Below are 25,802 nucleotides of genomic sequence, written 5' to 3' on the forward strand. Positions count from 1 at the left end.
CAAACTGACAAAACAGGATATACCACAATGCATTGCTATGAACTTTAGCATGCTCTTAGCGTGTGTTTGCAAAAGTGCCCGTGCGAGCATGAGAGAGAGAGAGAGCCATAACATCTAAAGTACCCAAAAAAATGATATTTTAATCATATCTTGCCTAGGACATTTAAATGATGTTATGAAATAGCAATGTTGTTACAACTGCCCACCTAGTTGCCTAGCTTAGCCCAAACTACCTAGGCAAGGCCTGCCTAGATGGCCCAACTACTGGGAGATTCGCTACAGTATCAGGCACTCCACTTGGATGATTGGGAATCCTGCTGGGCTGTCCAGATCCATTAGGCACTTGCCCAACAAAGCAGTATCCGATCCAAACAATTTGAGCCTAGGCTTGATTGAACCCATTCACTGGCAACTCAAAGGGGGGAAAATGAAATGTAAGAGCTAAACCATCGACCTTCCCATCCCCTCTTTCTCTTCGCTCTCCACCAGGGTTGTGTCTCTCAGCTCCTAGAGCAAGAAAGGGGCTCCGTTCCACCATTGAATGAACCACTCTTAGCAGTGACTAGAGTCGAACAAGGTCCATGAGACACTTGGCACCAAGAGATGCGCAGGGATTCGCGAGGGACTCAAGGTAAGTCCGCATCTATCTCACTTTTTTTTGTTTTCCTTAGACACTTGGCAACAAGGCCATGAGATACTTGGCACCAAGAGATGGGTGGGGATCCTAGGGGGGAACCAAGGTAAGTCCGCATCTCTCTCACACTTTTTTCGTCTTTGTGAGAGAAAATTCTGTTATACAGACATATCATCTACTTAGCACATATTATAGTTGGGGAGTTTATTATTGTCAATCTATTTAAAGGCCGGCCACAAGTGGTTCAAGAGGGTTCTAATTTCAAATCACAGTGTTCTTTCTTTGTTCACCTCATCTCCAACCCAAAAGGAAAAGAAATAATAAAATTATCAGATATTATGTTCCTCTCCCCTGTTTCTGTCTGTTTTGTTTTTCTTCTTTCTCATTTAGATTTTGGAGTTACTATTGATGTTATTGAGTGGATATTTCTTTTATATAATTTTCACCCTGCCATAATTTAATCATCATTTGCGTACTACTAAAATAATAGTAGTATCATCATGTATAATTGATATGATTTCTATATGTTGCCAATTTTCTTTCTTTTAGCATGTTACTTTTTTTCTCGTAGCATTGCTACATATCCTCGAATCATCTGATATTGATAGTTTATTGAGAACAATGCTATTTTTAATCAATAATTGAAATATATGAAAGTACAAATTCTTTTGTAAATTTTGTACAAATTTTGTCGTTTTTGGTTGGTGCCTAAAAACCCAGTCTATTGCCCTAGCCCATAAAAGGGTCCATCACCTGGGGCCGCCTAGGTTATTTGATAACTATGAGAATGAGTTAATTCGATTAAAAGACAGACAAACCCATTAATAGGTTTGTGCAACAATTCGACACCTGGTTTATAATATATGCCTCAAAAGAAAGAACCAAGTAATCATGTGCCACACCTATGCCATTTATGAGATGGGCATGCACAGTGCAATAAAGCATCATGTCATCCCATGCATGTCAAAGGCTCATTTGGCAAAAAAAGGGTCGAAGCAGATATATATCAGTCCATGCTAGTTGATGAAACAAGAAGCATGACACATTGGTGCAGGTCCTCATAAGTCATAGCAATAATGTGCTCATAACTGGCTGGCATGTTATGTACCGTAGGATAAGAAGAAATACAACAAATGAGACCAAAAGAGCGAAGAAATATAGACATCATTTTTGTAGATATTCAAACCAAGGGGTAACAAACCTCATCTAATATATGCCTCAAAAGAAAGAACCAAGTAATCATGTGCCACACCTATGCCATTTATGAGATGGCATGCACAGTAACATAAAGCATCACGTCATCCCATGCATGTCAAAGGCTCTTTTGGCAAAAAAAGGGTTGAAGCAGATACATGTCAGTCCATGCTAGTGGATGAAACAAGAAGCATGACACATTGGTGGAGGTCCTCATAAGTCATAGGCAATACTGTGCTTATAACTGGCTGGCATGGTATGTACCATAGGATAAGAACAAATACAACAAATGGGATTAAAAGGGAAAAGAAATATAGACATTTTTTTTGTCAAACCAAGGGGTAACAAACCTCATATTAGTTTTCCAATTTTATACACACACACACACACACACACATGGTAGATCATTATCTCTTGAAAAGCTAAATAAAATAAGTAGAAGTAGATAATATAGAGTTAAACTTCAGGCAGGGACTAAAAGAATAGTGAGACACTGGAATTACAGATGGTGGTGCATTAGACATGCACAAAGAAAAGAATTGATGTTGCCCCAGTCAAACCTGAATGATGTAGTGTACGTTTCAATTACATTTAGATCTAGTTACTTTTAAATTTTGGACTTTGTTTTACTAATATACTATTTATTAGGCCTCAGGAGTATTATAATTAAATCCTGGAAGAACGTTACATATTTTTCATTTTCCTGTTATTTCGTAACCAAATTATGGGCTATTCAGATAATGTAGTTAGAGTCCTATTTTGAGTAGCAATATTATCTAGAGGCCCTAACAACTTTGGTCACTTTAAGAAAGTTCTGTAGTCATAAGGATTGTGCTTTGAAGAGATTTTGATGGCTTTTTCATGCCAGGAGCTATAGAATTATAAATGTTTTTGCTACCTTAGATTTGCCCTACTCAAACCTGCATGCTGTAGTTTAGGTTTCAGTTAGATTTAGATTTAGTTATTTTTAATTATTGGACTTTATTTTACTTAATATACTATTTATTGGGCCTCGGGAGTATTACATTTAAATCCTGGAAGAAGGTTACGTATTTTTTATTTCCTTTGATTTTGTAATCAAATTCTATTCAGGGAACAAAGTTATAGTCCTATTTTGAGTAGTAAAATTATCTACAAGCCCTAACAGTTTTGGTTTCTTTAAGAAAGTTTTGAAGTCATTAGGATTGCGCTTTGAGGAGATTCTGATGGCTTTTTTATGCCAGGAGCTCTAGAATGACAAATTTTTTGCTACATTAGGTTATTTTTTTTTACTTGGAAAATTCCATTCTCTTGAAAATCCTATTTTTGGAAATATTAGGAGTTTGTTCTAATTTAATTTAGTTTTGCAGGAAAGAATAAAATTCACAGGATTTCTTCTCCCGAGCTGCATCTTTCCTGGTTGATCTTCGTCCTTGGGGCCAATCAATAGCTCCCTGGAGGAAGTTTTGTTCTTTTGTGCGGAAATAATCAGGAAAATACCCAAAAAAGTAAGAATTGAAATTTAGTCTTGAATCTAGGGTTTTCACAACTTCAATTGAGAATTTAGATGTACCATTAAACAAAAGAAATTGTCATCCAAAAGAATATTCATGGAATCACATAGGCCTGTGATAGAAAAACTCTTCAATTTAGGCTATATGACCAAGTCAGGAGGATAGAAAGAGGATGACACTGTCTATGTGATCTCTTGATCACATGGACACATCTATCAAAAGACACACAGGTAGTGCCACGATTATTCATTCATTTAGGAATTCAATAAGAGTGCATTACCTCTTGCACCAACAAGTGGTGATATCACTAAATTTTTCCTTCCATTCTGAGGACCACATTCTCCAAGCCTTTAGTAGGAAACTTCAAACCTTGGATTCAACTAGATTGCTTGGAGGTTATTCTTCTAATTCAAGTACTTATGAAGGCTTATAGTCTCTTTAAGTAGAAAACGCTCATGGATCAAGAGATTATTGTTGGAGAAGAGAGGCCTCCATGTTACATATTCTAAATGTAAAGGTATGTTTAAGGTGAAGAATGATCGCATGGAGGAGATTATGCTGACAATTACATTGGTTACTGCTCGACCACTGCAAGAGTATGATCAATCAAGCAGTTCTAGATAACTAAATATCCTCCACAAGATCTATTGAGCAATTAACTGTTGGTGGACAGGCTCAAATTGGAATAATGGCAAAGCACATATATCCCTCCAAGATGGAAAGCATAGGCCATCGTGTGTTGTATAGAAGCCAAAGTTTATGGCACTTGCATCACCACATGGGAAACATTGGACTAAACATGGATATTGTAAGATGTTTTCAATTTTATTTCTTTCTTTTATATGTTAAGATTCTTCTAGAGAGAAAGAAACAACCTTCTTCAAGTGATAGTAGAAGCATTTTGCTCCATAGGAAGGGGGTTATGTTTCGCACTTCCATACGTACCTCTATGAGAGGTACCATTCATTGCAATTTACCTTCAGACTGTAAGCATGAAAAGAAGAATTTCTCCCCTTCATGGTGAGACTCCATGCTTCGAAGGTGAACTCCTTCAACCTAGATGACCAAGCAATTTATTGTTGTGACACCATAAGTTATGTTCCTCAAAGGTTCCCCATATTCTACTCTTTTCTTATTAACAATTTCTTAGTCTTATCCTTTCAAATTCCCATCTAGACCTCTAAGAAAACTTATTTAGTCTTAAACACCAATGACATACAGTCAGATCAGAAGCTTAAATCAAAGCCTTTAAAAATAGCATACAGAAATTACCTTTTTTAGGGTTGGAGTTGTTCTAAAGTTTAAAGTGTATAAATAAGCAACATTACATAAATATAACTGTTCAATGCACTATGATGGTGCCACCCTCCACAATGACCGATTCATTCTAAGTATGTATTGTGCCAATGGTGCCACCAAACAATTACGCCAGAAAACAGTAAAAAAATAAGGCCCACTAAATGACTATAAATTGGAAAAATTTTGACAATGTTGAGTTGTTGACTCATGATGTCTAATGTTTTTTTGAGATCTGAACAACTGACGAACTCAAAATCCCTATGTTACCCTTTAACAAATGATCTACACAAGTCTCTAGCAGAAGCGAGTAGAATGCCTGCCTCTTTTCCCGTCGGCTTATGTGTTCCTACTTTCTAGTGAGTTTCAAATAAGATCCTAGGTTTCTATCGTAGAGCAACTGGAGCCACTGACTCCAATGTAGTTCATTAGCACATCTGCACCATTAGATATACTAGTACCAAATCTACAAAAGAAAAAAAAAACAAATTCAACTGCAGCTATATGGATTTCAGTACAATGTTTGCAAGTGGATTTGTAATGAGTACTCAAAATAAAACAAGTACAATTTTATTTTAAAATTAACAGTAATCACAAAAATATTAATGTAGAAATCAATGGAACATCCGCCATCAGTAATGACATAAGACATATAAAATAACAATTCTAAAACAGTTTTTCCATCAACACATAAATCAATATGACCCTATGCCAAAGCCATTAGTTCCATGTAACTATATTTTCAGTCTAACAAAGGCATCATATGTTACTTCAGCAAGCTCTAGCAAAGTAATACACAAGAGGTAGCCAAAAATGAGTAAGGGCTCCATAGTCTTTAGAAGATTCCATGTAAATTTTAAGGTTCTCTCCTATATTTTCTTCAAATGAAGAATACAAAAGAATTCTACCAGTAACAATACCTACAACTATTGCATACATGCCAACTGCCAAACTTTGATGCAAATCCAGGTAGTAGAAGTCATGGATAGTACAGAACAGAGGTGGATGGAGCTAGGCACCCATATTCTATTATATCATCTCCTTTCACCTGATAATTGCCGCCACTTTGACACAGACACATAACAAGATATTAAACGTAAATTCTACTGTGTGACAGAGAGAGAGAGAGAGAGAGAGAAAAGAGAACGAGAGAGAGAGAGCCACAAACCACACCTTCCATACTCGTCAACAAGCATTCCTTCCATCTCCCTGACAGGATCATTAAGAGCCCTCTCAGTTCTTGATGGACGTCGAGAAGAAGCACAGGCAAACGATGCTTCATTTATAGAATCAAGTTCTCGAATGTGATGGCGTATAGTTGATTCTGGAAGGGTTTTCCGCTCCAGCCATAATCTCAAAACCTTTATACGGAAATACAAAAATCAGTAAGCATTAGAGTAGGATCCCCCCCCCCCCCCCAAAACACACACAGAGAAACACAAAAAATAAGAAAGAAAGAAATGCTGAAGGTTCTTGCCTTGAGGCATTGCCTGCGGTTTTCCCGTGCTGCATTTCCAGGAGGTGCCACAGCAGATAACAAACGTGGAAGCACTGATTGGACAATAGAGGGGTAAACATCTCCAGCTCCACCTGGAGAGGTTAAGAAATATTTGTTAAATGTTAAATTCATTGAAAAGCATGATGGAAAAATAGCTCACAAGCTACAAAAACTGCAATAAAGGTACCTTTTTGACTTCGCGAACATTGAGTAATTGAATCTACAAGGAAGAATAGATCAACCCTTCTGTACAAGCTAGACTCTCTTTCCAGGGTATGAAGAAGAATATCAACTACCTAAAGTGAACAAATAACACAGCAGCAGAAAACAAATTAAGTCAATATTGATCAAGAATATTGAATTTCGGTCAATTATTAAAATAACAGGCAATTACATATGCAGCTAATGAAGTATGTTCCTCCTTTAACAATTAACTACAATTTAAACAGGCCCAACAGAAAGATGAAATCTTTTCAGAAACAGAAAGATTCTTCTATAGCAACGCTGGGGATCTCCGTGACATCATGTTATAGAAAGAATCTCACAGGTCTAAAGCTAGACATACAATTTAATATACCCATGTAGTGAGAGTGGGGAAAGTAACATCACTTTCGATATTACTGAAAAACAAAACAGAAGAGCATGAGCATCATTAAGAGCATGGTAATGACTAATTGTTGGTGTCTCAACCAAAGTCTATTGTAACACTACTGAGCACCGTAACGGTTGCCCGGCGGCACGAGTCGGTACGGGCCGTGCCGGGTTCATACCAAAAGAGAAAACCTGCCGGAGCCAGAGAAGGAGGAGAAAGAGAGAGCGAACCCAAAAGAGAAAACCTGCCGGAGCTAGAGAAGGAGAAAAGAAAGAGAGAGCGAGCGGGGGAGGGAAGGAAAAGGAGCGGGCTGCGGACACCGAGTGCCCCCACCCCCACTCCACCCCCCACCCCACCCCACCCCACCACCACCACCCCCCCCCCCGGGCCTCTGCCGCCGCTTCTTCTCCCTCCCTTCCCCGCTCGCTCTTTCTTTCTCTTCTTCTCCAGCGCCAGCAGTGAATCGTTTTCGAAGCCGAAACCGTACCAGTTCAGGATGGGACGGTTCCACATTCCTCGGTCTCAACCACCACATGAAACACAAGAAAAGAAATACTTTTGCTGGTTCCAGTGTAGAAATTTCTCGGAGGTGTGCACATGTGAAATGAAGTACCAGGAGAAAGGAGAATGTTACAGCCCACAAAACAGAGAGCACAGATTATAGAAAAAAATGAGAGGTAACTCATTCATGTCAAAAATTATGTCAGTTCACAGACCAGCACAGAAGAGTAGCAGAACAATAATATTTCTTAGAATTTAACTATGTATCTTTATCATCAATGGAAAAAGCTTTTAGAATTTGGGTTGGCGCAACTAGTGGAGTAACAGGAGTCGACAATTATAAAGAGGAAAATCAGCTTGCATGGTTTTCAACCAAGAGAATCCAATCATAAAGCACCGGTATTCAAATAATTTTCATGCAAGATAAATGAAAGAAGTGTGGTGAAATTTTCCTTTCAACCATGATGGTGTTCCAGTAGAGACAGCACATGAAAACACATTGGACAAAAATAATAGTTTCTCTAACTCATGTATCAAGTCCCACATTATGAGCTCACCGATAAATCAACAAGGACTATCTATCCAGGTAAACAAATTATGGGAGCTAATTAATATAGAGAAGCAAAGGTTTGCAAGGAAGACCTAATCCAGATATAAGCCAGTACACCAATTTATATCCATAGTATGATCAGGAGGCAGCACAATTAGATCTAAGAACCAGCATAACATCAAGGAAGTCATGCTTAAATATGTAACCACGTGAGTGAGTGGAGTGTGTATGTGAGAGAGAGGGAGGGAGGGAGGGAGGGAGGGGGAGGGAGGGAGGGAGGGAGGGAGAGAGAGGAACCACTAAGAAACCCATCCTATTATTTGCTACTAATTTGATGATTGTTTTCAAGAAACTTCACCCATTGCATCCATATGGACTCAAAGATAAAGAAGAGAAAAGGGGAAACATAAGCATCTAATAACAACTTAAAAAGATTTTGAAGAAGGAAAAATTAAAGCACCGAATGAACTAACATTCTCATCAAAGAGAGAATTGCAAGCACCACAAACAAATTCAGGTGAGCAAGATTCCCAAAAAAAAGAAACTCAGCCAATAATTATGTATAAATGTGAAAGTCAAATGAGTCAAACTCAAGTTTACTACCTGCAAATAAAGCAAACCTTCAGATTTGGACTAAATTGGAATGCAAATATTCAGAACTAGACCTGACTGAAATTTGTCAAAATTGAGCGACAAATTAACCACAGCAGTTCAGTCACAGTACTAATGAGCTGTCTGGTTCTTAAAAGCATATTAGATAATTTGTTCAAACAGGATAGAGACATGGGAAAGATGCAATTCTGAATTTGCGGAACAAATTATTTTACATAATCAAGGAAACTGATGCTTGTGAGTTATTTTCCCTCTAAAAAAGTTGAGATTTGTTAAAGATGAGATTTTTTTTTTTGGAATTTCAACCTAAAAACAGGAGTCTATAAGCAAGCTCGGTCCATTTGGTCCAAGCAGTGTAAAAACAGATATACTTATAGACATACATATATGTTAACAACATATCTATTTATGCATCTCTATGCGTGCAGATATATGGTCTATAAAAAGTACGATCTTATCCATGCATGTATCTATGTGCATATATCTTTATGCACACATGCACATGCTCACACAAGACAGATATACCTGGATATGCATATGCATGCACACAGGCAAACACAAGATTGTTCTTATTCATATATGATCCTCAGTGATACATCTATACCATATACAGAAGTACCCATAAATTTGTCCAGAAGCAATCTGGACTCTTGAATCTACTAGGAGAAATTCTAGCAATATAAATAATAGTAAAAAAAGTAAACCGCACATTGAGTTCCTGTTACCCAAATCTGGCCCACTAACCCAACCCAACCTGCTAATATTGGATCTCCTCGTCCTTCCCCAACACAAACAGGGATGGAGAAGATTTTATCTAATTCTGTTCAGAAGGCTTCTTAGGATGAAGGAAATAAATTCATGATCAAAATTCTTAATTGGGATAAATACTAAAAATGGAAGATAACATAACTCAATGCTGAGAACTAGCACACTTGGCTTGAAGTCATTATAATACTTTCTAACAAGTATAATAGGCTATTATTAAGCAAAAAAACTCAGCTTCCTATTTTTCAAATTGGTTTATTAATATATCAAATATCATAACAATGATTGTTTGTTGCCACAAGCATACAAAAGAGCACATAGCAATGGTGTCACTATGCTAAGTTATGTTATGATAATTTATGTTTAACATAATAATTTTGAAAATTCGAGAATAAAAAAATATGTTAACTCATAAAATAGTCAAGACCTAGTATAATTTCTGTCAGAAAGATTTATGACCCTTAGATTTAGTTGAAACTATCTCAACCATTCAAAGTTCAAAGTTCAAACAAATTTTATATATTTAAAATTATTATGAACTGTTTTTAAAATTAATGCTCCCACACTGTTGCCTCCATTCTCCTTGTTGGGTAGTGAACTGATTCAAGATGATGCCACATTGTGATTTGGACACCTGACCCATTTTGATTGCATAATAGCACTCCACTTTTATGTAAATTTCCACTCTCCTCAAATCACTTTTTTAAGTTAATATACTTCTTCAAATTGAAAACTACTTATATTAGAATTCCAGAATCAGAAGACCGTTACAATTCTACCATTAGGCTACCTCTCACAAACTTTAACTCTCTTGAAACTACTCATTCCTCCCATGATTTCTGCAGCCTCAAGAGTCAAGCCTCTTCAAAAATCAATTACTCTCCCCAGCAAAACATAAAAAGTAAATCACAGTGGATTGTTAAGACCCATCTCTCTTTCACTTGCTATGCCAATTTACTTCATTTTTGTATTAATTTTTCATTCAATGCAGTTGACAATTCCGTATTCTTTCTTTTTTCAACTTTGTTGGTTTATAAAGTACTCTATTTACGTACAAATGCCTAGAGAAATAGTCATGCATAAACTAAAATATTACTATTGAAATTGAACATTAGATTTCAATAATCATAACACAACATATTATTCAGTTATCAGAATTAATTATATAATATATATACTAATCAAATTTTATAGGGGCCATTGGTGCAATGGTAAAAAGCTTAGGCTCACAAGCGCAATGGCGCGGGTTCAAGTCTTGGGGCAACCGCTTTGTACAAAAAATGCCAAAGGTTAGGTTTCTCCCAAGTCCGCCCCTCCCAAGATCCTAGATTGTCAGGGCAATAACAACATAACTGTCTTTATTGATCAAATTTTCTAATTTTAATCATTTGTTATCATGTTGCCAACCAATGAATTTCAATTCATCTTACTTAAGATATCTCCTGAAACACGCACCAACTATTAACTCAACTACCAATCAATTTGTTATAAATTGAACTTCTTAGTTCACTTTACCAATAAAAGAATTGCATAATTTGCATTATTTTTTTCTCAAGATAGCTTGCATTGGATTTTGTATAGGAAGCCAATTTTTTTGGTTTTCATTGTTATAGTGAAATGTCATAGTGAGCATTCTACATTCCGCATTCATTTTATGCTACTAATAACATGTTCTAAGTGATAGTAAATAATCTTTGAGCTCATAGTTATTTACACTAAATTATAACAATATTAAGCTCTTACAAATGGGATTATATAGGATGTTCACATCATAAGATTTGGTCATGTTTAAGTTGTTTCCGTTAAGAATATTCATTTGACCATAAATATATATTAAGTTCCTGCTAAAATAAACCAAAACTGAGAGTTGAAACCTTACTAAGTCTCCTAATTCATTCTCGTTTACCTCTGCCCTCTTCTTCCTTCACCTGTGGCTCCACTTCCCGTACATCTCCTCCCCTCTGCCCTCTCTTCCTCCTTCACAACCTCTTTCTTCTTCTGCTCCCACTTCCTTTGCCCTGTCTCGATCTCATCCTCCTCCTTCCCTACTCTTCTTTTGCTTCTCCCACCTCTTCCTCCCCTTGCTTACATCCCTGTACCCATCTTCTATGCCTCCTCTCGACCTTATCAGCCTCTTCCCTGATCCTTCTTCTTCCTTCTCTTTCACTCCTCTAATTTTCTTTCTAATTGACTAATTTATTTCTAAATCTTTACTTTTTTTATTTAAGGATTTTGTTTACTTATGTAATATTTTTTAAACTCAATCTAGGAACCAGAAAGTACTTGGCAATCTGCATGCCACAATTGTTCTTTAGAACTGCAAGATGAGCAGCTTAACAAGCTTACTATTGTTGTAAAGGATTTTATATGAAGGATTTGATAGTCAATGTTTCATATATGATGTTAAAAAAAATAAGTTTTCTTACACTATGGCTTTTCTATGAGTTTCTTGAGTCACTGAACTCCAAGGTAACATTAGTGGATGTTTGGTTGCTAGCAAATTAAAATTTTAACAAGAGTTGTACAGAGATGAAACAACAGCAAACTCGGTTACATTTAAGAGTAATGATCGGCCCAACCGCCCTCAGCTGCTGCAACTCATACAAAGTCATACAACACTAAGCCAGTTTGCAACATTTTGGCTTTCCATTACAATTGGGTGACACGTGACTCTTCACTCAACAACAAGACAAGCATTAGAAAAGGACAGCTGTAACAAGTGAGCTTGCAAGAAACCAGGCATATAAAATCACTTCATTTTTGTAGAAAGTTTTTGAAAAGGATTTACTGAGCTGAGAATCAAAGATATTATGTGGAACACATTGAACTAAAGGACCTTAACATAGTAAACTTATAGGACAGAATTTAGTGGAGATTGTTCTTCATTCATATGACAAAAAAGATTTGGAGGTATGCTTTTGAAACAATGTATTCTTAAGTTTTATCATTCCACACCACAAAAATATGATTTTCTGCAAGCAAAAATTACCACAAAGATACAATTTTCTTCAAGCAAAAATTACCCAGTAAAATTTCATGGAAAGAAAGAGATCAAGGTATCCTAAAGGGATGCTTGCGCAATAATTACTAGCTCAGAAGATCACCTATCTAAGTAAATAGAAGGGTAAACAATTGATGGATCATAAAGTGGAGATTGCATGAGAACGAGGTGAATACAAATGGCAAATGGCAGCCTTTTCTGTTTTGCTTTTAACTTTTACGTGTATTCAATCCAAAAGAATTAAATCTAAGCAATCATACATGCATCAATCAGGTTTGTGTCCGCTATGGTACCGGTACGAATCAGTACTGGAAAAAAAACAAAGGGGGGGCTATTTCACCCTTTTTTGCCCAATACAGGTCGATACTGGTCCATACCAATACCATACTAGAGCGACATCAGCAGGTGCCTGTTTGCACCAGTTGGTTCAAGCCAGCATCCAGAAAGCAGCCTTTCACCAGCCAGTTCAGTAATAGCAGCTATTGATCATTACTTGAATCTTTGACACAATCTTTTATATTGTTGCTTTGACACCAATCTCTTTTCGCTCTTGGACTATAGGGGCTTCGCATTTCTGAAATCCGTATTTTTGTTTTTTGAATAGATTTCCATCTTATCAAACCACTTTTCCAAAAAGCCAAGAATTGAAAATGATTTTTACAAAATTCATATATTTATTATTGGGAACCTTCCAACTTATGCTCCGCATATAATTGCATAAGAATATGGTCACAAGTTTGGCATTCTGGAATACTTCGGCTAGAGATAATCATTCAGAATCCATAAAGAATTTGACAAATTCATCAAAAATTCTGAAAGAGTTCAGATAACCAAGAATTAGAAAAAATAGTAACACTGGAGAAAATGATATTTCTAAGATATTTATAAACTTTTAATTTAAAATAACTATAGGATAAGTAAAAAAATAACAAGTAATAGCAAAAAGCACCAGTGTTAGCAACAATATATGATATCATTAATTTGCAGTATATTTTTTTAAAATTAATCATGAGTAACTCAGGAATAAATCATAAAATTCGTGTATAATTCGAGAATTGAATAGTTCTGAATTGATTCATTTTTGGAGAATAATTTGGAGAATCATTCAACCAAGACAAAACTAAAAAGAAATCAAGAAATTTTTAATAATTCATAGAATATTGTAACTCCACAAGAACCAAAGCGGGCAATCAATGTTAGTCAGAGAATTCAATTTTTTGAGTTCCTAAAGTGACAACACTATTACACACTAGAATATGACGTAACTGAACGCATTTGTAGCATCACAGGATAGTGTACCACCTCAACAACTAGAAGTGTCAACACTTTACATGGATTTTTAGCATGTCGCCAAAGGGCATCAGATGCAAGTGATGGCTCTATGTTTCCATATAGTTTAAAGGTGTCCTTGACACTTCTATCATGTGCCACATCATTACCCTTTTCTCCCCGATGTAAAATATCATGAATAGAAGTTTTTGGGAAGGATTATTCATGAATCAATCAGTCTAGCAATCTTTTATGTATATTTTTTATGCGCTTATATTGTAGTGTTCCCAAGTCCAGTCTTTTTCAAGGTTGAAGTGTTACTACTTCCAAACACCTGGAAACCTTGCATATGTACCCGTCCCTTAGCATGTTAGGTTCAGGCCATGACTTACATGATGATGTTTTTATTCCAAATAGCACCAATTCGCACTATTAATAATGATCTATAATTGCATAAGATGCACAAAAATCAAGAAACAAAGGTCTTGAAGTCTTCTAGTCTACACATCATAGTCGTTAAGCGACATATTTTGAAAATGGTAAATTTACTTGGGTTTCCCACAAACCAGCTGAAAGTAGGGGCAAAAGTGTTTAAACATGTGCAGCTGAAGAATAAGAATATATATTCACAGTTTTTAATTGGAAAATCAGGCAAAACAGTATTTGGCAAAGCTATTATATGGCATGGAACATGCATGCTACTTGAAAAAAAATCAACTTCTCAACTGAACAGTACACCTCAAATGTCTATAACTCTATATATAATGAAACATCGACCATACATTAACATTCAAGATACAACAAAATATTCTTTAAAATTTAAAGTAAACTACAAAATATAATTTAAAATTTACAGTAAACTACAAAATATAATTTAAAATTTAAAGTAAACTCTTTCAGTAGCAGCAAGGAATGGTATAAAATAGTTATTCACTCTATATGCCCAAATATAATCACAGCTAAATTTGTATTCAGGAAAGCACATGATTTAATCATGCCTACTTTACATGCCCAAGAAATAATAATTTCATGATAAGGTAGAAGAAAAATTAATAGAGTAAGAGTAAAAGAACATAATCTAACCTCCCCAGCAATCCCATATTTAGCACACTCGATAGCAAGGCGTGTTGCCCGACCTATACTCTCTTTTGTTCTTGTTAATTTACAAAGCAAAGCTTCAAAAGATTTCCTTGCAGCATTTGCTTCTACATAGTCAGTGAATTTGCTTAAGCTTTTCTGTCGCAGACCACCAGGAGGACTTCTGCTACTATTTCTTAGATGCTGAAGCCTATCATCTATAGCAGATGTATGATTGATCATGGGATTTGAAGGTGAACCTTTTCCAAAAGAATCTTCCTTATAGCCTAAAAATGGACTTATCACAGCCTCAACCTTATAATCTACAGAGTTATCAGACAATGAAGTAGACCGAGACGAAAGTCGCTTAGCCAGGGCAGCAGCAATCAAATCTTTCATGGGTGTCAAATCAGGAGAAATACACTGATCCCTTGAAGTTACTCTGCATCTGACTTCCCTTGCAACATCCTCCCTATAATGCCAAGATAAAAAATGCTATTAATGAATTGGAATGAAAATTTCTAAGTAAATCAGCTTATTGGGAGGGGGGAAAAGACACATCTTAAGGTGCAAATGTAAAGCTTCATTATCAGGTTAAAATATATGTACACAGGTGTATTTCCTGACAATTGTCTCAGGATCATTCCCGTGCATCTGACACCATTATGTCAGTTAGTATCTTGTTTAATAAAATCCCACAGATGAGAAAATAATATCTATAAACTATCACAAAAACATCACCTCATCACTGTGTCCCAGTTTTTCCCACACTTTCCCACAAAACCTTTTCCTTCCATCTGCATGTTCCTCAAATTCCTGTTTCTTTTTCCATTTCATCTCCCATAAGATTGATGCTACAAGTAGTTGCCTAACTGAGAATGATGATCTAACATGTCATTTTTACTGTTCATCTTGATGGGAAGATTCCAGCCATGCATCTATTTAGTTATCAGGGGTATCAGCAACACTAGTTCCAGTCAATGATTTAATTGTGTCCAGACCAGCCACACTGGATCATACTAATAAGTTACCAGTAATGCTACTGTACCAACACATGGTTTTTACCTCTATTTACTGCTCAGAGACTAATCAAAGCATTTACAAGTTTGTGATTGCAGGATCAGACCTAGCTTGCAAGTATAAACATATTTGAAGAAAAAAAACTTACATGTCATGGGTTTGAGCGTCTTCATCGGATTGAATGCTAGAAGACTTTGTAGGCCTAGATGTCCCACTTTTTGTAGAACTGCCATTTGTAGTAGATATAATCATGAAAGCTCCAAAAGGAGAGAAGGAAGCACTTCTCCCTTTAGTATTCAAAACAGAGGTTGGCATCTGTGTGGTTGGTTCTGCTGTTTGGTCTCCACTTATATTGCCCATAGGAGAATGCGGGCATTTCTCTTCTGGTTGCAGAATCTCATTCCCATTTACTTTTCCTAAAGATGACGATAATTGATCAGGCATATCTTCACAGTTAGTCAGATTAAACTTCTTCTCAGTTAACCTGAAAGAACAAGGTTGCATAATCTTGTCATGTATATCAGCGTCAACTATTTTAGACATAGATGACCTATCACAGCTTTTAACATCCACAAGGATTTCATTGCAATGTTTATCCTGAGGATTCCTTAAATCTTCAGAATTGATGTCATCAGTTTTCACTTCTGAAGAAGCCATTGTAGGTGCATCCAAATTTTGTGAGCACAATCCAGATGCACTCATGTTAAATGCAATACATTCAGAAGAGTGGGTATCATGCAATCTTGCCGCGCTCTCAATGTTCCCATAAGGAGAAAGATGGAGAGAACTTGTCTTGGGAGATACCATGCAGCCATTGGGCATCATTTCCATTGCCCTTGGGGCTTCAGGACAATCAACCGTAGCTTCAGCAGCATGGGCGGACATAGCTTCCAAAGCACGATGTAGACGTTTTGATGGAGGCAAAGCTGCTTCAACATCTAATGTAAAACCCTTCAATTGATACTTTTTAGACTTCCATAGCATAAGATCTCTTCCTGAAGGAAGAGAACAATCATTTATTGGGGATGAATTTGAGTCTTCCTTGACCCCTAGAGATGTCCCATTGGGAAGCCAATTATTTCCAGGACTGGTGGATGTAGAACATTTATCACAATTATTTATCATCACTGTCACTTCTGATTTGTCATTAGTGCCAAGAAGATCATCAAACTGTTTCTCCTCTACAAGTGGTTTACCCATTCGAACCCTTGCTCTTTTCACCAAAGGAAGGTGTTTGTCTCCATCTGCTTTACGATCTATTTCACTTATTGCGCTACGAGAATTTGGAGAGACTGTACAGCTTCGACTTGGATCAACCTGCACTTGTGTATACTTGTCCAATCTAGCACATTCTGTACTATTAGATGCCCGCTTCCTGTTTGGTTTCCTTTTTTTCCTAAAGATCACCGTCTTCATGGGGAGGTCAAGTTGGCCATTCTGCCTAACTTCATTCTCCAGGCACCCATTTGCAGTGACTTCAATTTTACTAGGATCAAGTACAGCCTCTTCATTCAGATTATTGGCTTCATATTTTGTTGCAGCTATTTCAGATATAGTATCCTCTCTGCTACCATTTCTAGGCAAACTGGCAGTAACCGGCACAGCCGGATCATGGAAATCTGAGGTATATGGCATGTTTTCAGCACTCTTATTTATCATAGACTCTTCCTGCACTCCATCAGTAGTCACATTATCACCAGCTGAGTCAGAATCATTACGTAGCATATCTGACTCTTTAACTTCTGGGGGATCACCAGTACAATTTCTAGACCTTCGAAGGGATGTTAATCTTTTCTGAGAAATAAAACTCTGGGGTGGAGCATCTATCGATCTCTTTTTCCTTGAAGTTGTAATAGTAACCAAAGCACTCAGCTCATGTTGATCAAGGATCGAGACCCTCTCAGCTGGCTCATCAATTGCAGGATTTAAATTGTGAGGATTGCCTTCCTTTGAGGTTGCAGAAATTTCTTCAGAACTGAATACATCATGGCTTGCTATCGCACATATGGCAGCTGACTTCTGGTCATCTGCAATATGAGAACTATGTTCTGGGCTCTTTTTAAAAGAATTACTTCTATTAGTTTCCAAATTTCCATCATTTGGTGCAATGTTCTCATCCCTCGAAATAAACTCATCACAGATCTGCTTCTTTAAAGTTTCATAGACATCAATTATTTCATCAACTGCACGGACAAAATCAGCTCCTTTACCCTGGCGCTTAACTAAAAGAGCTTTCTTTTTCTCCTCCGTGAAAGCTTCAATATCAGCATAGTTGCAGAAGGCTCTGCATAACCAAATACCACACCAACAAGATTATAATAAAGAAGACTACAAAGGCCTAAGCATTGATATTCAAATCAAAAAGTACAATGACTGAATTATTGACTGAGCTACAACAAGCAGGCATTGAAACAAAAAAAAATTTCAAAGAAAATGAATGCTGGCACCATTGGAAAGTAAACTCATGACCAATAAGTTCATTTATGACAACAAAGTTTTGCAGTTAGTAATTCAAATATTCAAAGTTAACAATGTCTCAATGGTAAACCAAGTGTCACGCAGACAACATGAACGAAATGCCACAACTTATACAGATTATATATTTTACAACACTAAAACAAACTAACACACATGTAAAGACTAAAACACAAATTATATAGATTACATGTTTTACAACGCAAAACACATGAGCGATCCTTTCGTAGGCGTTTGTCCCCAATTGGATCAAGGAAGTGCTTCTCTGAAGTTACTCCCTGTTCATCTGTATCCACCATAAAAGAGCCAAGGAATTTCAAGTTCATCCTTGATGTATGTCCAATACAATGACATTATGGCATGCTTTATAACATATTGCACCTATACTCTTTCATTATTATGCATGTGTTGTAAAGCATATAATCTATGTAATTTGTGTGTTTTAATCATGTTTTGTATTTGTGTTTTTCTTCTGTATGTGCGTGCGTGAGCGCACATAAGATACAACACATGATTTATATCTTACATATTTTACATATTTTACATATAAATCATGTGTTGTATCTTATGTGCGCTCACGCACGCACATACAGAAGAAAAACACAAATACAAAACATGATTAAAACACACAAATTACATAGATTATATGCTTTACAACACATGCATAATAATGAAAGAGTATAGGTGCAATATGTTATAAAGCATGCCATAATGTCATTGTATTGGACATACATCAAGGATGAACTTGAAATTCCTTGGCTCTTTTATGGTGGATACAGATGAACAGGGAGTAACTTCAGAGAAGCACTTCCTTTGTTCAGAGAAGGACAGCGGATGTCAAGTTGAAAACACGATTAACATAACGGTGAATTTATAAACTGGTATTCAGACAACAATTGATAGTAAAGATTAGCCACACTGAAGAAGATATTACATGCAATTTATAAGGGATGTGAATCATCAATTGATAGATGACACAACTTTCAGCAGTACTGAAATAGGAAAAGCTGACCGGTTCTCTAGCACACATGTTAAGGACCAGTTAGAATGAACACGAATCAACACAATAACATACAACATCCACATCAAATATCAGATAGAGAACCAAAATGTTGAATGAACCAAAATATTGAATGCATCACAATATCAGATTTAAAGCCAGCATCGAGTCCTAACTGCTTTCTTGTATTCTATATTAAAAAGATTATTAAAAAGAAATGAGAAAAGAAATACAGTCATAACATCTTTTGTGCTCCTATTCGCCACTGAATATAATGCAATGATAGGTAAAGAGTGGACATCAAGGACAGCGGAACCAGTACCGAGTTCCAAGCATCATACCGGTTGCCCGGCGGGACGAGTTGGTACGGGCCCGTACCGACACATTTTCTACGGCGGGGGAGAGGGAGAATAAGAGAGGAAAAGAAAGCGGGGAAAGAAGGGAGAGGGAGAGGAGGCAAGAGAAAGGGCGTCCGAAGCCGGCCGGCGGAAGCCGGGGAGCCTCCGCACGGAGGAGGTGCAGACCGAAGAGACGTGGAGTCTCCTCAACTTCTGCCAGCCGCCCCGGCCAACCTCTCTCTTCCCTCCTCTCCCTCTCCCTCCCCCTCCCTTCCCCACTCTCTCTCTCTCTCTTTTTCTCTTCTTCTTCCCTCCAGCGAGGCGTCTCGATTTCAATGGCGGAACCGTCCCGGTCCACCACTGGTACGACCCGAGATGCTCCGAATGGGGTGGTTCGGGACCGTTCCGCAAACCTTGGTGGACATGTTCATCCCATATTACGTTTTTAAAAACAAAAAGACAATGAGTATCAGGAAAATATTGTATAAAAAACCAATCTGCCAATGTGGAAACTCATACAAATTATTTGCCATTTCTCCTTGCAAACTACTCTAATGAAGGACATGAGCACATGGAATTACATATCGAATATAATAGTAAATAACAGCTAGTTCCAGACCTCCAAATGCACCAGCATGCATGATAATAATATATCAAGTATCAACACTGCTTGTAAGAGTATAAATATAAGGCACAAACAAGGCCAAAACAACATCCATAACAATTTGAGACCCTACAAAATACTCTGTGGCACTAAAGAGCAAGATGATGTCTTGCTTTTTCACTTCCAGGAAATGACAGAACCCCGGTATGCCAAAAAAAGGGGAAAAAATAAGGTCTGTGGCATATCGAGGAAATTCCAATGAATGGAAAAAATGGGAGTGATAGTAAGCGAACAAAAATCCATATCAAAACTAAAGATATATGGACCTTAAAGTTAAATGGGCACCAATACAAAGGAGGATCATATGAGAAAGCAAGTCTTCAAACACAAGTCAATGATGAACCTAGCAAGTGCTAAAGGACTATTGTAATATATCTGAACAATCAGAACACTCATAAGGGAAACCAAACAGACACCCAAGAACAGTCTTGAGGAGAAAGTTCAGAAAATTATGCAATAGAATTACACGAGAGAATGAGAATATAAAGCAATCAACAAGCTAAAAATCAAACCATCCAAAATGAAGATGCCTTGAGCAAAAGCATAGCGGCAAATCTGCTAAAAATGAAATGACTATAACTAAAGATTCGAGGACAAAGCAGTGGGCTGAATTCTAAAGATAGTTCTAGTTAAAATTAGAGGGGTATCTAGTGACAGAAAATAGCATACCAGATGAAAGGAACTGCTCAATATGTTCACAGCAAGAAAATCAAAATGCACAAAAAAGTATGAAGATCCCCATCTGATGGAATCTGGTAATGGTTTTCCTTGATAGAGACCTAGAATGATGCCCCAGCAAGCATAACAAATATTAAAAACATCAGGTGATACAAAAGCCTTTAATGAAGCATGCATAATAAAAAACAAGATAGAGAACAAGGGATCCTAAGATCATAAGGAATTTGATCGAGTAAGAAGAAAAATTCTAATTGAATTTCAGTAAAGAAGAAAGCAAGTGCCCTACTTTCCTATGAGCCAGATATAGTCAAAGACAAGCAAGTGCTCTACCCTCCTATAAGCCAAATATAGTTAAAGAAAATCTGTAATAACACATTAGCCAATGCGCTTAAATTGAAACAGAGTCTTAAGACTAAGCAAAGTATAAGACAATGAAACTATGTCATTTTCCACAGCTAGTCAAATCAGTACGGAGAAAAAGCAGAAAATAGCAAGATAAGCAAGTGATCGTGGTAGTACGAGCACCCCAAGCTTTACAATCATCTCCAATATAATAGAAATCTAGCATTACACACACAGAAGGAGGAGCAATAGTACATATAGCAAGATCTAGCAGACTAACAGTAGCAAATTCACAAAAGAATATAAAACATACGAGACATCATAAAATTAAAAAAAATCATGTGACAGCTGAAATTTGAAAATTGACAGCCAAATTTAACGAGCAATAAACCCAAATCAGTAGGGTAGACCTGCACGTGATGTAACACCAGAATAGCCAAAAGACTGGGGAATGGAAAGAAAGGTTCAAAGCATTAGATGTCATGTTTTAGCCAGATATAGAGAACAACATCCACTAGATCCAATTATCAAAGAGTCTATATCACAAAAGGAGAAAAATAACTATTAGGATTCAAGAATCAAAGAGTGCATAAAAAAAGAATCACATTTGGAGTTGTTGGAGAGCTTTTGAAGAACCAATTATAAATGTCCTCACTTCAAGAAGGCTCCCATGCTAGAGGGAACCACATAAAGCTACACCTCTTGTGCATCCATCAAGTGCAAACAAGACAAACAAATAGTGGGCTCAAGTAGAAAGCTGCAACTCTCTACGAAAGGCATTTTCACTTGAGTAATAGCAAGAAGAGGCAGCAAAGTACAAACCTATTACAATCCAAAACCTCACCCAAAAAGGCTAGCCAGAAGGTATTATTTGGGTTCATTGCCCCTGTATAAGTATCCAAGATCTACCCAATACATATCTAATACAGGACTAAAAAATACACGCCCACATTGGTCTTCACATCTCCCATTTAAATCATGGCACCATCGCTAGGCTAAGGGTCCTATTCAAATCCAATCACAAGTGCCACAAATCCAATCACAAAAACTATGATCAGCCCATGGTCAACCCAAATAGGCTTGTGCTGCAATGTCCCCCGGTCAACATGGACCATGGACCGAGTCCGCTCAAATGATACTTATCATAATCCAAGACCTCATCCAAAAAAGCTAGCTGAAAAGTATTACTTGAGTTCCTTAACCTTGTATAAATACTCAAGATCTACCCAATACATAGCCGATGTAGGACTAACATGCACTCGCATCGGCCCTCAAAAAGCCTCCCCTAATACCATCTTATTTGCACCTACTCCACCCATATCTTGCTCACTTTGTTATAATAGTTAGAGAATATACAATAAACACAATACATAAAGCCATAAGTAGAATGCAAAGCAAAAGCAATGATAATCTAGTAAACAAAAGGAGCATGATGAATAGCCAGGAACCAAGGTCAAATGGAGATCCTTGCCATGCAAGACAAAAGCAGCCTTCATGCAAGGCTAGGATTTCAATTACAAATATGAAGCACATGTCATAAACAATCTGCACAAGAATTTTACGTAATATTAAATTAATTGATGGATCAAAACCACAAATGCTTTGACATGCAAGATAGAAGATGCACTGAGCTGATATCTTATAAGTTAAACATCCAAAAGTGACAACACAATATTGAGCATACTAGCAATCGTTGAGAAGCATACATGTTCACACATATGACATAAGTAGACTCACATGAAGAGAAAATAAACATTGCAAAGGTAGGAGAGCCAAAATACATTTTGGGTCCCTGTCATCTTTTGATCCTACATGAATTTTCATGTTTGGATCCTACAAAACTAAATACATTTTGGGTCCCAGACAAATCTCGAAAACATATTGAACAGGTTTGAAGATTTGGTTTTGTAGATATGCAAACTAAAAAATACATATTGTTTCTCAGAAGATGCACTCTCTTGTTGTGTCTCTGGATATGATGTTTTAACGTGCGAAAATGACAGCAAAATTATAAATTTCTATAGAAGAGAAGGTGCATTTATTAATTGAACTATTCAACATTTTTTTCTTGTACTTAGATCTCATGAGAAAGAAGATCACAAACAAAAACAAGATGAGTTGGCACACCAACTCCCCCACCCCAACACACCCCACCCCCAGCCCCCACCCCCTCCACACACCCCAAAAAAAGAAAACCGAAACCATAGCTACATTGTACCATTGTTACCCTCCAGCATTATTTTTGATACCAACACCCGCCGCTGATAACATGTTTAAAAAAACGAAAATAAGATTAAAAAAAAACCCTCACTGCCTCTATCCATCCCATTCTGCTTTAACAAACTCCCAATCTCCACCCTAACACTCATATTATCCTTACCTGTCCACCCTCATCACCATGCCCTGGAATACTCCTCATCATTCCACCAACCTTTGCCAACACCTTGCTCCACTTCCCATCCTAAATCTTGCATGCTTAGTAGGGGTGCCTAGTGTTAGAACTCCAAGTTTGCTCCACACTTCAAGCTACAGAGAACTAGACAGTTGATAGGAAAAAATTCCAAATAATACAAATGAATAAATCAATAAACAAGAAAATATATGCAAACATCTTTAACAAAGCTGACTAATGAATGATGTTTTGAATAGAAAAGGTGTGATTCATGTCATATATGTTTGAAAATAAAAAATAGAAGAAAGGACAAGGTCATGACTTAACAAGAAGCATGCAAACAACTTCAATGACAACATGTTCAGCACTAGGGACAACTTAGAGTCGGAAAGTTGGTTCTAGCAATACAACTGTTAACAAGGCACTAGAAAATTCTAAGCTAAGCTTGGTGCTATAGGTTAACATAAGTTGGCTGTCACATGTCCACAACAACAATGCGTGTGATAAAAAAGTACCAACACCTAGAAGACTGGAACACCTCAAATTGAAGTATCCACTTAACAAAACCCACCACACCCCGAATGCCCAATTCCACTTCACTCAAGAACCCCTGCAAAGGCTCCTAATTCTTTAAGAGCCTATTTGGTTATGGGATAACAAGGAGGATATTCCCCAGAGATATACCCTTGTCAAACGCCAAAAAAGGAATGGAATAGGGGCTTATAATGCTCGGAGATACAAATGGGCCTGCACAATAGAGTTTTCTTCCACCATTTTAATGGAATAGAGTTATGCCACAGAATAGGCCTGCCCTTATCCCCTCTAATTACCTTTGCCCTTATTCCCTACATAAACGCATAAAAAATGGGAGTGCAATTACATCTATGAAGGTTGAACCATGCTGAACAGGCCAGTTCGGGGTGCACCGAATCGGATCATATCAGTTATTAGCATGGTTCAGTCCACTAGTTCAAAACATAGACGGAGAACGAGAGAAAGGAGAAGAGAGGGAGACAGGGAGGGAAAGGGAGGGGAGGAAGAGAAGGAGAGAGGGGGAAGGATGGGGAGAGAGAGAAGCCGAGAGAGAGGGCTCGAAAACCATCATCTCATCAGCAAGGGGTTCTCTTATTTTCTTTCGAAACAAGGGATGCCCTTTTTTTGCGCCATTTTTGAATCAAAGTTGGTAATGGTTTGCCGACTTTGGTTTATGTTGGCAAAAAAATGAAGGCAAATCATTTACCGACTTCAATTTGAAATGGGCAGAAAAAAAGATACGTCCCGAAATGGTACAATACAGATCCATACTGTATCGTACCACCCACTTGGTACTGACTCGGTGAACCTTAATTTCATCTTTATGAAAAAATTCAAAACATCTTGAAAATGTAGATTAAATGCACTTTATTCCCCAAACATACCCCTTCAACCAAAAGCCAAAATCCTCCTATTCCATGGAATAGGTCTATCCCTCCAACAGTGCAAGGGCATCCCTTTCAAAAATTATTCCGCAACCAAAGGCTAGCTAATAGAGCCTTGCCTAAATCCAAAATTTGTTTAAAGGGATGGAACAAGATATGGGTTTGGATACTCTTTTGTACATTATAAATTCGACTCAAACTTGCAGATAAATTCAAACAACATTCAACCCAAATCTAGTTTTTGTTGCTTTATAATGAGAATTCGTTAAGGTTCAATTTGAAGTACTTATTTGATATTTGAATCAATTTATTACAAGCCTCGATTAAATGATAAGGCAGAGAAAGAACAAATGTTAGCCAAGTTGAGTATGAAGTTACAGTCGAAGCAAACTCTAGAACCAAGCAATGAAGAACCCATAAATTATAACATAGACATACACCAAAATGATGCTGAATAAAATATTTTCCTTTTGCATACAAACAAGCTAATGCCTAAAACAAAAGTGCAATGTAAACTCATTATATATAAGCTAGTCATTAAGCCAAAGAGGGCAACGAAAGGCAGCAAAATGGATGGGACATAATATCAATATTGATGTCAGCCACGCACACTATGGGGTTGGGGGGGAAACAATCTTGAACGAAAGACGCAAATGAGCTTGTACACTTCAAGTTTCAAGACAACAAATTACTTATTGATCACTGCTATTGGTCATCGTTGACCAATGCAAAGGTGTTTAACTTAGGTCCCATTACATTGATCCAGCATCACATCCACATTACCATAAGGATTTAAAGTTTTAAACAGAAGAATCATGAGCTAAGTAGATTCCAGCAATTCTTTCTATGGACAATGGGAACCAAGTAGCCAAATAGCCAATTCTATTTGAGATCAAATGACATTAGATTATAAAGGTTCTCATTTAGCAAGAACAATGAGCCAATCAAACCCAAAAGTATGAGTTTACAATTTCACATGGTACATTGAAAGTT

General features: G+C 37.1%; 1 protein-coding gene across 3 annotated transcripts in view; it reads right to left on the reverse strand.

The window, feature by feature from the left end:
• Positions 1–25,802, reverse strand: part of LOC120112866 (protein HUA2-LIKE 2-like) — a 34,721-nt gene that overhangs the window by 2,582 nt on the left and 6,337 nt on the right. For all 3 annotated transcript variants that reach the window (XR_005514507.1, XR_005514506.1, XM_039132841.1), the window contains exons 3-7: positions 15,651–17,786; positions 14,489–14,954; positions 6,303–6,411; positions 6,095–6,207; positions 5,791–5,978 (exon numbers count right to left, since the gene is read on the reverse strand). Coding sequence is in view for 1 of the 3 variants with exons in the window: in XM_039132841.1 (XP_038988769.1) it covers positions 5,791–5,978; positions 6,095–6,207; positions 6,303–6,411; positions 14,489–14,954; positions 15,651–17,786 (3,012 nt within the window). In the remaining 2 variants the exon portion in view is untranslated. The remainder of the gene's footprint in view (positions 1–5,790; positions 5,979–6,094; positions 6,208–6,302; positions 6,412–14,488; positions 14,955–15,650; positions 17,787–25,802) is intronic.

Source organism: Phoenix dactylifera, chromosome 13, assembly GCF_009389715.1.
Source record: "Phoenix dactylifera cultivar Barhee BC4 chromosome 13, palm_55x_up_171113_PBpolish2nd_filt_p, whole genome shotgun sequence".
Taxonomy (NCBI): domain Eukaryota; kingdom Viridiplantae; phylum Streptophyta; class Magnoliopsida; order Arecales; family Arecaceae; genus Phoenix; species Phoenix dactylifera.